The 17669-nt window shown below is 39.6% G+C and overlaps 1 protein-coding gene across 1 annotated transcript in view; it reads right to left on the bottom strand.

Moving 5' to 3' along the window:
- SDK1 (sidekick cell adhesion molecule 1) overlaps nt 1-17669 on the bottom strand; it is a 2805673-nt gene that overhangs the window by 1457062 nt on the left and 1330942 nt on the right. The window contains exon 7 of the mRNA XM_044089098.1: nt 8185-8268. Within this exon, the coding sequence (XP_043945033.1) occupies nt 8185-8268 (84 nt within the window). The remainder of the gene's footprint in view (nt 1-8184; nt 8269-17669) is intronic.

The following is a 17669-nucleotide window of genomic DNA, read 5'->3' as shown; positions in this document are numbered from 1 at the left end:
AACTAATACCTTGGACAAGCATGTATTGGAACGATCACTTGTTCAATTTTTTTGTGCTGGAGTTGACTTCACACTGAATGTGCGGGGTGGAGATCAGAATAATATAACAGAATACCGTGAGCTGCACTTGATACTACTTTTACAAGCATACCTTCCACCAGCATTGAATGGGATGATTTAATTGAAGACAGTGTTGAAATCCCACCCCCTTTCATTAAATTACTCTTTTGGCGGCTTGGCCCATAGTGACAACTTAATTAGTTGATTAATTCATGAGTAAGCTGACTGCATGTGTTTCAATGACTGGACCTTGTTAGATTTTTAAAAGCTCTTCCCCAAGTGGTTTTATATGGTCTGAAGAAGCAGATCGAGTATCTGTGAAAGTGCTTACCTTTTATTTTACGTTTTCTGTTTTATTAAAGTTTATAGTTCATTTTCAGCCGTGTTGATCTGAGTTTTATATATCTTCTTAGATTCTGTTTTTAGTCAAATTCATCCTATGTTCTTACAAACTTGTTCATAGTTCATATATAGGTCATAATTTAAAGATATGAGTTTTTGATTCAATAATCTTAAAAGCAAAGAAAGCTTGGATTTCTTTCAGTACTTTAAACAGCTTCAGTATACCACCTTTTGGATTAGCCTGATATACTATCAGGTCATTCGCAAAGTGGGCCAACTTATTGCTGGTTTCATAACCAATCATGTCCCTCTCTCTCTGTTAGTTTAATAGCTAGGGGTTTGATGTGACAGCTATGCAGACAGCAGCTGAAAAAGGGTACCCCTGCCGTGTTCCCCATTAACTCAATAGGTACTAACATCCTACCCTCCCTTATGTTTATAATTTCATGAGAAACGCTGTATATACTTTCTATTAATTGAATATATATTTTTGAAAGGGCCATCCTTTACATCACCTTCCTGAGAAAGACCCAATTTACTTTGTCAAATTTTTTTTAGCATCTACGCTGCCCAGAAACAAACATCTTTTTATTTAATTCCATCTCTCTCTGCATAATCATAGGAGGATATGAGGCTATTGGCCCTGAGGCCCTTGTAAGTCTAGCCTAGAGTTTAACCCATGTTTAGGCAAGTCAGCACCCAAAGCCCCTGTCCAGCAGGGAACACAGGTGGAATCCCAGGGGTGTGTTTCCTGTTTCCCATCCGGTTATCTAGGTTGCACTTAAAAAGGGATAATGAGGTGCTCCGCTTGATGTGGAGAGGGAGTCTATTCCACAAAAGGGGGAGTCTCTGGGATAGAAATCTGTCCCATCAACAAGTCCTACTGTTGTCACAGACCAGGTTGAGGTCGCACGTGCAGGTTACTCGAATGGAGCTTGACTTGTGAATATGCAGCAGTCCCACCGAGGCGGGGTCTGAGATTGCTTTGTATGCCAGACAGAGGTCACCTCTGAGGAGTCTGTATGAGACTGAGTAGAGGGACAGGGCCATTAGCCTATCTGTGTAGGGTAAATGTTTGAGGCCCTGGATTCTGCAGGTGAGGAACCTCTGTGGTCTCTCCAGCTGCTGCACATGCTTTGCAAGGTATATGCTGAAGGTGGCGTTGTACTCAATAACTGTTCATATAAGGGAAGAATACAGGGATGTTATGACCTCCTTGTCCCTGGATGAGATGCCCTTACTAATGAGGTGGAGCATGTAGAAATCTTTCTGTACAACGGAAGTAACATGGTGGTCAAAAGTCAGGTTGCTATCAACCTGGGTGGCCAACTCACTCACTACTGACTGTGTACTTAGGACGTTATTAATGTGATAATATGTGGGGATGTCACTCTCCCCAAAGGGGTTGATGATGCATTTTCTGGCATTCAGCTTGAGGCCATGGTTCTGGCACCAGTCATTTGTTTGGTTGAGACCCTCTTGGATGACATCCACATCACTTGGGGAACTTATTTATATTAACAAACATTTGTCTACCCTCTGTGAAGTCACAATGATCTAAGTCTATTAGAAGATGCTGGTGCTACGGAATCCTTGTTTTGCGAAAGCCACTATCATGGATCTTTTTTTTTTTTTTTTTTTTTTTTTACAGAACACTGGAATTTGCCCTTGTTTACTTTACTGAACAGTTCCTATCAAAGGAACTAATTTCCTCCTAACTTTCAGATATCACTGGACATTTCATGAGGGCCTGTGGCTATACTTGTTGATTGCCAGATAAATACTGTACTTATTTTAAACAAGGTGGTTATTTGTCCAGCATATCTATGGCCTCCTTATCCAGATGTTCAATATTCATCTCCCTCATAAATTTCTCCGTATGTTCTATAACTTCTTGTTCCATGTCTTCTGCCTTGTACAACTTGGCACAGTAGTTCTGAAAGATAGCATGTCCTTAGAATCTTTTACCACATTTTCTGTGTCAGCAGCATCTAATTTTACATGTTGTTCTCCCTGCCTTTTGTGCCTAGTCCTTGTGGCTGTAATCTTCTGGGAGCTCGGGTTATCATCAGTCAAGGTTTGTTTATATAACACTGTCTTCACATCATATAATTAGTCTCTATGTTCGTTTACAGCTTACTCAGATCGACATCATTGCTGCCTCTTATTACCTTCTACGTTCTAACCAAAGTATCAAAAATTCTTAATCGTTTGCAGATTTTCCATAAAACTTTTTTCCCCTTTGTTTACTCATCTGGTGCGTAATGATTCGTTTTCTCTTTTTTTTCTTTACTTTTAAGTTCATCACGGATACATATTTAATTTGACTGCACGTACATTTCCTGTTCAAAAAAATGTCAAAATGAAAATGCTCAAAAGGTGATTCTGACATCTCTTTTCCTACAATAATGCTGTCATACATCCAAGTCACCCACTCCTGTTTTCCAAATTAATCAACGGGAAGGCAAGGAGAGGAATTTGTGTCCAGCAATTTGTGCTAAACGTCATCCAGATACTACTATGTAGGCCTCATACACAAACTGTCCAGTGCCCCATAGTGTCCTATACAACAGCCCAAAGCCCACTGTGTTTTGTTGACAACAGTTACTCCACCTCAGGTCAGGCATATTTAAATCAACCAGGTTGAGTTGTGGATAACAATTAATAAAGAGTTGAAAGACTACCTGGGAGGAGAAGAGGGCAAGAGCCATGTGGGATGAACTGATCCTGCAAACAGAAAAACGTGGTTTAGGACTATCTGATTTGAAGGGGTATTTCAGAGCTACACAGTTAAGGCTCCAATACATAGCAGAAGCAGAAAGCTATAAATCAACGTGGATGAAACAGGGGGAAGATCAAGAAATAAGGAGAGACTGTGATTTTGGCTATAGATCCTTAAGGAGAATAGCAACAAACATCCAGAAAATCAAATTTAGAAAGTATTCTATGAACTAAGACAGCACAGGAATGGAGAAAGGGGATTCTACCAATAGGGATGACTGCAATGTGGGGTACAGAGAAAAGGCAAGAGGGGGCTGGAATATACTGGAGAAAATTGGTAAAGGAACCAAAGTGTTGGGAGCAAATAATTAGAGAGGGAAAAGTAACAAAATGGGAAGATGCCAAGAATTCATTTGTACTGCAAGCTACAGACTGCTTTCCCCATCAAGGATTGACATCAGAGTATAGGCAAAGATAAAGCAGTAGGGGATCCTAAATGAAGAACCAGCACTGGTAGAGTTTTTAGTAGAATCTAGAACAGAGGCTGTTGTTAAAAAAGGGATAATTAGCAGGGCATATAAAATATTGCACGATAACTATAGGAATCAATCAGTGATGGTTAGAAAGAATTGGGAAGAGAGAAACTGGATAAGCAATTCACAAAGAAACAATGGGAGGATATATGTCTGGTTCACAAATGTGCAACTAAGTCTATAAGATTGAGGATCTTTGCTTGGAAGTGCTTGTATAAATATTTTATACCCCAAGCAGACTACAGAGAACTTTTTCTCAGGTTGATTACAAATGTTGGGGGTATGATGGGGAAAAAAAGAGGTAACTGGAACGGTTTACTATCATTTATTTGAAGTGAAGTCGGTCGATGCCACTTCGTTCAAAAATCGGAACGTCGAACACTGATATTGCCGAAATACACATCTGCCCCTATCCCGACCCATGTTAAAACCCATCCCTAGGTAGCAGTCGACATGTATTTTGGCAATTCCGGTGTTTGACATTGTGAATTTCGCAAAATCTTGGTCGACCATGTGAACAATCGGCAGAGTACATTTCAGGTATATGATAGTAATCCAACTGGAACATATTTTTTGAGCGTAATAAACTGGCAGACCTTAAAAATTCCCTGCAGACTACTCTGTCAGAAAATTGATGTAACTATAGAAATTATTCTTTTGAGCTGGGATACAGAATCGGAATTGCCTAGACATAATAAGGCCTTGCTGAGTTTCATTTTGGCGGCTTCCAAAAAAAAAAAAAACAATTATTCGATTACTAGAAAATGGAAAGCAACATCTAAACCAACCATACTAGAAGTAGTAAACATATTAACAGAGATAAAATACACGCAGAATAATGTTTTAGAAGAGGAATGCCATTTAAGGGAAGCCAGGAATCGAATAAGCTAACAATATTTGACTGACAATGACTGCACTGAAGATTATAGCTGATGTATAATGTTTAGCACTGAAAATATATTAATATGGTTTGCTTTCATTTGTATAAATGTAAGATTGCCTATGTCATATGTTATGATTCAATGAAGATGCTTCTTGTTTAAAATAAATATATAAAAACAGTTACTCCACATGCGATACCTTCTGCATTAAAAGTTGCTTGACCAAAAAGAAAGAATTTTGACCGCAAACACATGACAAAAGTTAGCCCTCTTGTTCTTTAAGCTATCTGAATCTAGATAATCAACATCAGAGATAGGAACTGTCCCTTCCCCACCAATGGACCAGTCTGTAAATCATTTAAGATACATTAATCAATCAATACATCTTCCTGAAGGAATTATCAATAGATGAGGGCAAAATTAAAGTGCCAGGCAGAACCACTCCGCTTTTATGTACAGAAAGGATAGAATCAATTAAGTATGAAGTGTGGCAGATTAAAAGATGCACTACCTATAACCTAAGGTCGTAATGCAAAGAAAGCCTGTCCTTACTTACCCATCGGAATAGACCACTGTACTGACCATATTTTTCAGTAACCCCCTGCATATCGTAACAGTAACACATCCCACTAAAGATACACAATTACCCCTTTCCTACCAAGCCTTCTGTAACCAATCTAAATAATATATATGAAGCATAAGGCCTCCTGTAAGTAAAATACAATAGGCAACCTAACTTGCATCCATGTCCTTCTATCTAGGTTCATATTTTCTTCATATTATGTTATTTTACTAATGAAGTCTCCCATCCTAACCCCATTTTCCCACCTTCCTTTCATTTCATCTCAAATCCTTCGCTCCTGCCTTCTATTCCCTAAAACACATGACAATATATACTGTACGTTTTTATTATTTACTGTGTAAACTACATTTTAAGCAAGTTATACAACTTGTGCTCTAGTTTAAACAGGGATGGTCCCTTTCTTAGTTACATATTTTCTTCTAGTTGTAACACTGATAGGGTCCTTGTAATTTTTCTTAATGTTTATCTGCATGCACGTGTTCATTTGAAAAAGTCAGCATGCACTAGTGCACTAGTACTGCCCTGGGCTGAGCTAGTGAATGGTCCCCATCTGGATCAGTGCTATACTCCAGTTAAAAAATGAAAACTTAATTAAAAATGAGTATTTTATGGAGGGAATCTTTCGATCCGGGTTTTTTGCAGAGTTTCAGGATACCCAAAGTCCGTCACACAAGGGAATCATTCCAATTTATGGAAGAGCTGTCTAGCAGTAATATGGCTATGTGAGATTTGAACCATACCCCCACAGGGACGACTCTTCAGAAGGACAAATCTGCATCATCCTAGCTTTTCTCATCCCGTACTTAACAGTCAAGGTTTTCCAAACATGTCTCAAATGAAAAGAGGAATTATTTGGAGACAAAAATCTCACTCCTTGCTGGTTTTCACTAATGCTTCTTCTGGCTTTGTCACTGTAACAAGCCTGGCTAACTCTCACCATGAATGTATATAATCTATTAATCAAATTACAGTTATTTTTTCCCCCCCGACTGTTACCAGGGGTAAATTGAACTTATGATATTGTCTATTTCATGTCTGCTTATGTCATTTGTAAATATCTCATCTGTAATATGCCTTCTTTGTTATTATTTATCTGTCTACCTTGGAGCTTTTCTCCCTGGGCCTCCACTGAAAATGGACATTAATCCAGTTGGACTATCCTGGTCAACAAATGTAAAATAAAATAAAATGGTGAATCTTCTGTCTTTACAGAAAGCTCTGTGCAAGTTCGTGGTAAGATTTGCAATGAATTGGGTGACTTAAAATGGTTTACCTTATCAGATAAATCAGAGATGTCAAAATCTTGACAAAACACTCTAATCTGGTTAGGAAATATACATTAGCATTTTTTCCAGGTCTTTAAAAAAAAAAAAAGTAAGCCCCACATCTGATGCCTTATCCTTGAGTGAGGTGTGGAAAGCACACACAGTAATCAGTAAAATACTTGTCACGTAAACAATTCAAATGCCTGAAAATGCATGCTGCTTCTGACAACAGAATCAGCCTTATTTTTATTTTGAAACACTTGTTCAAGTCTTTGCTTTGCTAACATGTTAAGTCTGACATGACTTGAGTTTATGCTTTCTGGAGTGATTGTGTATACATATCGAATTACTTAATTTAGAGTTGAGAGAGTACATTCTGGGAGTCTAAAAACTGTATCTTTTTTGGTTATAATTTATTAGTGCATATATATTGTTAGCCCCCCCATACACACACAAACACCACCATCACTCTTCTCAATAGGCGAGCTGTAAATAGTTAATGTTTATTTCAACTATGCAATCCTGGCCTCTGACCAAAAAAAAAAAAATTTTTTTATTTTCTTGAGCCACTAAATGACAAGAGAGAGAGAAAAAAATGTCAGAGGCCCGTTGATTGAGAGAGAAACTGTCTCTATAACAGCACTGCAGGAAAGAGGTGCAATAAAGACCTCACCAGCAACATTACTGGAAAATGTTTCACCATGCGAAACTTCCTTTTCCAGAAAGCCATATTTAAAGGTGAACTTCCCTTCTGCTGTCTTCTTAAAAGGTGAAACTACACAAACTTTCAGATTTGTATGTAATTTACAGAACAAATCAAATGTTTAGGCACTTGCAGGCAAGACGTAACAGTTTTACAGCTTTGCTGGATCTCATCTTGGGTATTACTTTTTGTAACCCTTCTACAATAACATGTATTTATAATTACAAATCTGATATTATTTTGCTCTCTTATTTCCACTTTAAGATGTATGCTTCTGTGGAGATGGGATGCATGTGTTTTTTTACCTTAAATACTTACTGGGAGAAGGGGGAGATACACGATTTGTTTTTGTCTCTGCTACAGGAAAGATAAAACTGGTGGAAAAGCAAAGAAATAGGAGACAGCACTTTCATAAAGACTTACAGATATTTACTTAAATACCTCTCATACCATTTCAAGGTAAGGTGTCACCAAAATACTGCACACATCTGTGAAAGCAATACATTAATGCAAGGAATGTTCAAGGAAAACCACTATGCAGTATAAACTGAAAGGCAGAAAGATATCACTTCACTGATTAAGCTGCGTGTGCCACCATTGTGGTGTACCTGCCTGGGGAGGAATTAGTTTCGTGCAGATGGTCATTCTGCAGTGCTGCATTGTGCTGTAGTCACATGGGAGGGCACTGATTTAATACAAACCATAATAACTGAGGACAAGGAGTCAACGCTCAGCAGAATACACCTGAAAATATACCATTTAATGCAGCCAATGTTGATTAGGGGGGTCAGCAGTGCCACTACCATACTGTGCTCAATGGGGGCAAGAACATAAATGCCCACCCAGGCCAATGATGTCTCCTCTGCTATTACTGACAAAGACAGACAGAACGTTGTGCACAGCACATATGATTTTAAACAAAATCTGAGGTATTTCTGTGTGGAGTTCTTTGGCAATTTAAAGCATCTCTTCACAAGGGATTACCTACCCCCAGCTGCTGCTTCTTTCTCTCCTGTATGTATACATTTTGTGCATTTTAATTGCATATAACCTAAGGCATTCATAAAAAGAAGAAAAAAAACTTGGCAATACTCACCCATAGCTTGACAGGTAATATCCACATCTTTATCTACTTCTCCCACAATTCTCCTCACTGGCTCTACAGTAAAATATGGTGACTCTGGAGAGAGACATGAGATGGCATTAGACCAACATTACTGGTTTTCAAACATCACTATACAAATCTAACAAAATTCTCATTTCTATAGTTTCATCATACAATAAATTAAGCTTTTCTCATCAACTACTCTTCAAGAAATGCACAGCAGCACTCCAATGGCTACATGATTTATTTATTTATTTACAGTTGTTTATTGGGGAAGCCCACTAGGCCGTTATGAGCCCATTTTCAGTGGTGGCCCGTGGCAAAAAGCTCCACATTACTTAAAAAGCCATAAATGAGGAGAGAGTCAGTGACAACAAATGGAGGAACGGTCACTTTGCGGAATGGTCACTTCACAAAACAGAAAAGTATATAGAACTGTGTACTGTTTAATGTTGCCTAAACCTCATTATTGATTTAGTATGTTACAACGTTTTAGGAGGGGGTTCCATTTGCTCACCTGCTTTGTAGGACAAAATACCCTTTACCCACTGTTTGCAGCTCCTTCTTAAATCATTAAGAAATTAAGATTTGGGATAATGGTGAAGGGATTGGGGGTTGAGATAATGTTTGAAGTGCTAACCTGACAGACACGAGGTTTGCAGGGTTTGATTCTTACCTTTGAAGAGAAACTGGCTAGACTTAAAATAGTCTGCAAGCACAGTTAGCCTAGTAGTTACCTTCAGGCCTGCGGACGTCTTCTCATGGTAACTGTCCAATGTTTCAGTAGAAAAAACAACTCAATTGATACAATCAAAGTAGTTATTTGAATTACTCCCATTATGATGCCTACCAGAAAATAATACAAAAACCAGTGTTGTACATTACTGCTGGTTCATCCTTCTTTTGGTTGCTTATTACACACACTACCTGTTTTTCATGCATTTCAGTAATCATCTCATCTCAAATTATACTCAGTATGATAAAAAACTTATCACACATGCTCTCTGTGTCTTTCTCCCTGTAGTCTGTATCTGATTATTCAGTTTTAATTATTTTTTCATTATAATATTGAATCATGCATGTTCATTATCTGACAGATACAAGCATGCAATAAGGCACAAGGTCATGTTCTTTGCAAAGATAGGGAGGGAGCCATAGGGCTCTTTTCTACTTGAGTATTTGCCTCCTTCCCCTTTAACTAACTTGTAAAAATCCTCAAAATTGTATACTGCTGGTCTGTCTTTCCTGCTAAACATAAGTAAAATTAAGGTGCTGAGTGCAGATTTTAGGCCCATACATTCACCTTACCTCTGGTGTGGTGTCTTGAGTCATTCAGGGTATTCCCTGTAACCACTCCCACTGCCTTCTCTTTTCCCCCACCCCCCTCTTTCCTCAAACAGGTAAAACTGCTACAACGTAGTACAGGCATTGCTTCATCCCTGCTCTGCTTGCCCTCACTTTGCTTGGGCTTGCTTCACACCCCACCCTACCCCCAAATTCCTCCTACCCCTGCTGCTGCTACATTTATTGGAACTAGACCACACCCCACTTTTTAAACCAATCAGTAACAACTTGTCATTCAACAGCACCACCCTCAACCTGATACCCACCAGTCCTCCAACTCTACTATTCCTTTTGCCTAAGTTTCAAGTCTCATTCAGTAGGTATGCTATTACCCAAAATAGTCTTAACAACTCTACTTCTACCCTGTTACTCATCCCATATCTCCTAACTGCCTACGAATATCAGGATCACCCAGGTTTCCACTACCCTAAATTCCAAACATCCATGCCATCTAGAACAGATAATAATGCACCCTTACTCACTCCCCTCATGCTTACCTCCTTAACCCCTAAATACTACCATCTTACTGGACCTAGTTACATTAGTCCTAAAACTAGACACCATTACAAAACTTTATTCAAAATCTTAAAACTCATACTAAGGATACACTACAACTTCACAAAGGATGACAACATCCACCCAAACCCTGGTCCATCCCCACCTATGGACTCTAATCCTCCTACTATATCCCCTACCACCATAGCTTCAACAAATAGACCTCCTAACTCAATGCTGGTCTGCCATCTAAACATTAGGAGCATAAATAACAAAACTCAGCACCTGCATGCCCTCTTAGCTGTTCATTCCCCAGATGTATTATGCCTAACAGAAATGTGGCTAAAGCCTGCCACCAAGGACCATGAGATTCTTCCATCAGGGTACAATATGTTTTGACTAGACCGTACCACCAGAAAGGGTGGTGGGGTAGCCATACTTTACAAGTCTACCCTGTCAGCATAGACACCCAACCACCACCCCAGATCAATAATGCTGAAATCCTTACCTCAAAACTACAAATTAATAAAAACAAAAATGTAAAGATTGTCTGTGTCTACATTTCCCCAGGGAGGAACACAGAAACGTTAGAAGGTTTCTTATATTGGTTATCCAATAACTACCCCCAAGAAACAATTGTTATTGAGGATTTCAACATTGACTGGAACACTTGCTCTTGTGAAACCCCCACAACCCACATAAACCTCTCTGGATTTACTCAAATCATAACCTCCGCCACCAGGACAGGAAAACCCAATAACAAGGAAAGTATCCTAGACTGGATACTCGTCAATACCCATCTTCAATCCTATAAATTAGGCACTTTGCCTAATGACCTAAGTGACCCCTGTCTCACCTATGTAATCAAGCTCAAAGTAGACTGGTCCTACCAACCAACCTACAGAACATTAAGAAACAACAAGAATTTTATTTTCACCAAGTTTAAAAATGAACTTAAGGCATGCAACTGGTCAGTACTAAATAGTCTCCCCCTAGATGAAGCAGTAGCATACTTTAAACACCAAATTCCTTGCTATTCTTAACTCCCATACTCCCAGCCGCTCTATTAGAACCAAAGTTAATATTGCACCATGGCTTTCTAAAGATACCAAAACCAAAATTTCACTCAGAAACAAGGCATGGGCCACCTACTGAAAAACAAAAGCCCCACTTGATCAACTAAAATTCAGAAAGCTAAGGAATGACACCAAAAAATCCATAACCTTAGACAAAAAGAACCACTACTACCATCTACTACAAAAACACCAAAACAAACCTCAAAGGTTCTGGGCAGGAACAAACTACCTACCCCACCCAGGCCAAATCGCCACTCCACTCCCCTCAGCTTCCCAACAAACATCCCCAGTAGTCATTGCTAATAACTTCAACAGCTTCTTCAAAAAGACTAGCCAGCCAACTCTAGCCCAGTGGCCCTAATTCTAATGCAGCCACAGCCAGTATCCAAACATACCTTACCTTCCAACCTGTTCCTACTCAACTTATTCATGCCCTACTTAAGAAACTAAGACCCACCACCCTGGCTGCCGACCTCCTCCCAGCAGACTATCTGCACAAAGCTGCTGACACCATAGCATACCCCATCTCAATCTTGATCAACACAGCTATATCTGAAGCTACTGTACCCGCTATATGGAAAATCTCCCATGTCATACCTCTTCATAAAGGAGGCAGTTCCACTGAACTGTCAAACTTTAGACCCATAGCTATTCTGTCATCTCTAGCTAAAATTATGGAAAAGTGTGTACACACACAACTCATGCACTACCTCACACAGAACAAGCTGTTGTCCAGCTTTCAGCATGGCTTTAAGCCACACCACAGTACCACTTCTGCCCTCCTCTCTTTCTCTAACGTCATTAACCACAACCGCAATAATAACAAACTATCCTCAGCACTCTTTCTAGATCTATCCAAGGCTTTTGACATGGTTGACAACAAAATGCTTATAAATACCTTGAAGGGCTTCTACTTAAACAACCATGCACTCCAATGATTTTAATCCTACCTGCAGGGCAGGCAACAGGCAGTCCTATGGCAGGATGAGCTATCATCTCGCCTACAAATCACATTAGGAGTCCCCCAGGGCTCGCTACTAGGACCCCTTCTTTTCTCCATCTTTATCAATGACCTTCATTCAGTTATCCCACATGCTACCTGCATTCAATATGCGGATGACTCCACCTTGATTTGTTCTGACACCTCACCAGCTACTTTATTCACATTAACCCAAAATGCATTCAATGGAAAAATGGCTCTCCAATCAACATCTAATCTTAAACCCCAACAAAATGAAGCTGCTCCTCTTCTCCCCTGCATGCAGGACACCCCTGCCATCCTTCAACATAATCACTAACAATGGTGCTATCATCTCCCCAGAACCTCAAACGAAACTACTGGGTGTCATAGTCGATAACCTGAAGTTTGATGCGCATATCAAACTATCAAAGCCATTAATAAAAAACGTGGCTCTCTTTACAGAATCAAACCTTTCCTTACCCCACTTGCTAGAACTACAATTGCCCGTTCCCATCTACTATCAACTCTTCTCTACACCTCACCTCTATTCTCCAACTTAAACAAAACAGATCTTAGTAAACTATCATCCTGCTATAACCACATTGACAGATTTGCTACTGGCACAGCCTACCGGACACACTACTGTCACAACCTAAATCATCTAGGATGGCTTGAACTTCCTAGCCTACTGCAGTTCAACCAGCTAATAGTGGCACATAAAGTCCTTTACCAACCACAAAATACACCTGCACTAAAAAATATTGTCAGCCCCTACACCAGCACCTGGCCACTGCGATCATCTACTAGACTCCTAGTTCAAATATACAAATCCAACTACTCAGCTGGGGACACTCTGTTTGCCAACTCTGTCTGAAAAACATGGAACAGACTTCCAGCTGACTTGACCCTAGAACCCTCAATAACTCGATTCAAAAACAAACTCACTGGTTATGTCCTTGCACTAACCCCGACTAGTGACCTCTCTATTACTTAGGTGCCTTACCTTGAACTACTTCTAACGTTTTTCTACCACACCATTTCAGGAAGGGTCAAATTGTATAACTGCTGCTCAATGCGTCTTAAACCTGAATGTAATGTTATGTATATACAACTTTGAAAATAATATTATGTTTTTTAAAGTGTTTTATAATAAGTTAGTACTATATGTGCTAAATGCTGGTATTGCTTATGACTGTAATCTGCTTGAAACTAGCATTTACTAAATGTGCAATGAGTATTATTATCTTGGAGCTTTTCTCGCCGAGCCTCCACTGAAAATGTACATGTATCCAGTTGGACTATCCCGGTCAACAAATGCAAAACAAATAAAAAAAATAAATAAGATGTTAGCACATGCGCAAAGATGCTGTAAGGCAGACCTTGATGGACAAGTACCTTACAATTCCTTAAAATGCAGTAAAACATGTGCCACACACACACACTTTACCAGAATATAAATTGTGTACCTGTTTTTTTTGCAGCCCTCGTTTCATATTAAGCAGCGGTTAGCATTGTCGCCTCACAGCAAGAGGTTCTCCAGTTCAATCCTTGGCTGGGGTGCCTTCTGTGCAGAGTCTGCATGTCCTCCCTGTGATCGTGTGGGTTTCCTCCGGTTTCCTCCCATATCCAAAAGACATGCCATAGGTAGATTGGACGCTCTAAACTGGCCCTAGGCGTGAATATATGTGTGTGTGCCTTCCATGGAAGGTTGGGCGCTGGGCTGGAAACTCGACACCGTAAGACTCTACTGCCAATCAAGAGCAGACATCCACTGTGGCGACCCCTAACCGGGAAAAGCCAAAAGAAGAAGTTTATAGTTTTATGCCCTAAATTTATTTTAATGTAAGATTGTTCTGCTGCCTACTCTAACCAACCACTGTGCAGGGTTCTAGCTTTTTAACTGTGGAATGCAGTATGACATTTTCAGTATAGTCATTTTATGGACCCATCCGTCAGACTGATGCACGCTATTTTGTAATTCCATTTGTAACTATTTTGCAGTCATTCTTCAAAGCCACATTCTGGAACCAAGCTGCACAAATTCAGCACTGCAGTTCAACTACAGGTGATCTACAGACAGTATGTTAATATAGGAGTTCAAATGGTGTTTTTTTGAAAACATTAAAAAAGTGCCACGATGTGCAGGGCTACAAATTTTTCAATTATAATGGAGTTCTAACATTTTTGGTGGTAATTTTAGGCATTTTAAGTCAAGCTAATGTGTGCCATTGTGCAATTCTATTTGTAAATGCTGTTTTGCAGTCATTTTTGTAAATTGCAATTCTATTTGTAAATGCTGTTTTGCAGTCATTTTTGTAAATTGCATTTTGAATCCAATTTGCACAGATTCAAAATCACAGTTCAGGAGGTGGATGGGCCATATAAGATATATTTAAAATCTGAGCTAATAATGTTAACTTTCAGAAGAGGCAATGTTTTATCAGCTTTCTTTTCAGACTAATAGTCATTGTTTTCTTATATCCTATTGTCAAAAGGAATAGCAAACCATATAAACCACTTGCCAACTCCATGGTACACAGGGATACGCCCTAATTGTCAAAGAAACCAGAAGGGGAAGGACAGAAATGGGCAGGCAATACCAAGTTTTTCATCCTTGGAGAATAGGGCTGTCAATAATCCCACTATAGGAGCACCATAGTGCACTCTATAAGCAATGGAATTTAACTGTAAGCCCTGTCAACAAGGAGCCCGCATTCTAACCAAGTACTGTGGGGCAGAGAAATATGCAATCACACTGGAACTGATAGAGAAGTTTATGCCGAACCTGTCTTATGCACGTTTAAATATTTTAATGTTCTTTCTGACAGATGTCTGTAAGAAAGTTGTTCCTCACGTGTATTTTTCTTTACATGAAAATAGACGTCCACATACTACAATTAAAAAACTCTGTTAATATTACTTTTATTTGATCCCAGTTCTAGCCTACTGCACATTAAACAAATGCAAGTTTGAAAACACTATTTTCTCATTGACAAGGTCCTTATAACATCTATCCATGTACCAATTTACACGGGGATCAGGTAAAAGTCATCACACTGCCCCTTCTCATTGCTATATCACAGGGTGTCCCCTTCTTAACTAATCATTATGTACGCAACATGTTTGCCATCTTTCCTCTCATATAGCATACTTATTTATATAATAAATATACGTCATACCATTTTCATCTGCTATCCTATAGAAAATGTTCAGCTTGTTAACGTTACCACTGCAGAGTGGTCTCCAGAACTACCTAATGTAATCCCAATGTGGTCTACACTCTAAGACACAAAGGCAATGTCTTGTTTTTTTACTCACACTGGCGTACTACAAATAATTTTTCTAGAATGTCCTACCTGCTTCTCACAACACCCATCATTTTCCTAATAATCTGATATTATTCTTAATCTACTTTGTCATTTAATGTTGCTCTCAGTAAGTCAGCATTCAGTGGTGTACTCTGAACCTCAGTTTGTTTCTGTTGTTATTTTTTACTCTCTACACTGAATTTTAGCTAGCATTTATCGGATCATTCCTCTGGTTTTAAGACCTACCTTTCTTTCCCATCTCTCAACATACTTATCAGCTCCAATGCATTACTCTGTACCATTCCAGACATAGCCATGCCTGTCCTTCAAGGTGTCCTATAATGTCACATATGTAACTTTATTATGAACCCAAACAGGCAAAAAAAATCAGCTTAAGTCTATTACGTCTGCCTGACGACAGATCCTTTTTATAGGTTCCATAGAAGGTTACTAGGCTACTGGCCCTAGGGCCTTTATAAGCCTAGCCATGTTATACCCTACCCTTGTACCCTTACTGACCAAGTTGTATGGTCTATATCTGCAGCATAAGTCTGTGATCAGCACCGACATCCCTTATCTGGGAGGGACATAAGTGACACCCCCAGGGTAAATTTATGGTCTCCCATCCAGTTGTCTAAGTTATGTTTAAATAGGGTCATTGATCAGCTCTGCTTTACATGAACTGGAAGCTTGTTTCAGAGGAGTGTCAATCTCTGGGAGACGTATCTGTCTCTCTGGCATGTCCTGTTAATGTCGCAGGCTAGGTTAAGATCCCTAGAATGAGTGAATCTTGTCCTATTTGACTTACGAATGTGCAGCATTTCCATTAGGGTAGGGTCTGAGACTAGTCTGTAGGCCAGGCACAAGTCGCCTCTCAGCAGCCTATAAGATACAGGGTACAGTGACAGGACCTTCAGTCTGTTCTGTCACTGTACTGTGTATCTTCACCTACTACTTTATTAAATAACATTAAAAATTACTAGTCCCAGAAAAAGTAACAGTGGCATACAATATTTTTATCACATTTAACATCACTTACTATAATCATGTGCTTTTTATTAATGATCTATTGTTAACGCAAGGTTTTAATCCATTCACGCTCTTACTTTCTCTTGTGAATGATATAGTTAATGCATACTACTTGCATGTGATGTCATGCTCCATTAAACTGTAGTGGTGCATAATTGTAAGTAATTGTAACTGGCTGCTTGGTATAAAGTCAACAACAATTCTGCTAACTCCAGACTTAACAAAAAAAGAGTGGTGCTACTTTGTAGGGCAGTAAGCTCCTCTGTATCCCTATAGATGCATATCTTTCTTTTTACTTAATTTTAAATGCCCCAGGCCCCTCCGTGTGGATATCCACTCTTTCCCCTATAGTGCAACTTGCTCTCTTTCAATAAGAGCAGATAAATCCTGCTATAAGCCCCCTCCATTCTTCAGGGTAAGAGGTGCGGGGGGGGGGGACGACAGCATCATACACTCAAATTTAAGGATGGAGATTTTAGAGATGAAAGGAATGGAAGGTCCAATTAGGGCATGGCATGCACATGACATAAAATGCATCATTAGAGACACCATGCCCATTAACCCTCCCCCGCCCCTCCGTGCCCAACCCAAGTGACCATCAGTCTGCTTTACAGCCTTGAAATATCAGTCTCTACCTTAAGTCCCCTCCCCAGGATGGATGAAGTGACAAAGGCACTCGCTTCTACCCTCCCCACCCAGTTGGTCCTGCAGTACACCACCCACTAATCAAACTCAACTTATCTGGGTCACAGTCGGGGCTCCATTGTCCCTACAACATCAAGCTGAGGGCCTCCTCCCCATATTTTTGAGTATACCCCTGACAGCAGCAGGAAAACTTTCTTAACCGTACTTAAGCAGTCTCACATTTTACACAAAATATTTCCTGCATCAGCCTTAGGATTCAATAGCCTTACACTAATGAACCAGAAGTCAAGATATTGGTTGAAGTTTGCTCCTGTTATCTAGGTCTTCCCTGAGAAAGGTTTACAAAAGCTAGCCCACTTAAAAGGTTTATAAAAACGTCTGAATAAATAATGCAAAATGCATGTGTCGGTATAACTTCCATGAGAGAGGAGAGTTTTTTTTAATGCCCTCTTTCTGCGTGTTCCACTCTCTCACAAAAAATGAAAAGAAAGTAGGAAGACCTGAATCTCTATACGAGTGCCACTGCCACGGAAAGTGTAACAGCACCTGTACTCACACCTGACATAAGAATCCTGACAATGCAGACATAACTGACAGAACCTACACTGCCATGGCTTC

The sequence above is a fragment of the Protopterus annectens genome, chromosome 12.part0 (genome assembly GCF_019279795.1).
Source record: "Protopterus annectens isolate FY-2018-M chromosome 12.part0, PAN1.0, whole genome shotgun sequence".
In the NCBI taxonomy this organism is placed as follows: Eukaryota; Metazoa; Chordata; order Ceratodontiformes; family Protopteridae; genus Protopterus; species Protopterus annectens.
Note: the sequence above shows the minus strand (reverse complement) of the source record. Positions and strands in the feature narration are given on the sequence as shown.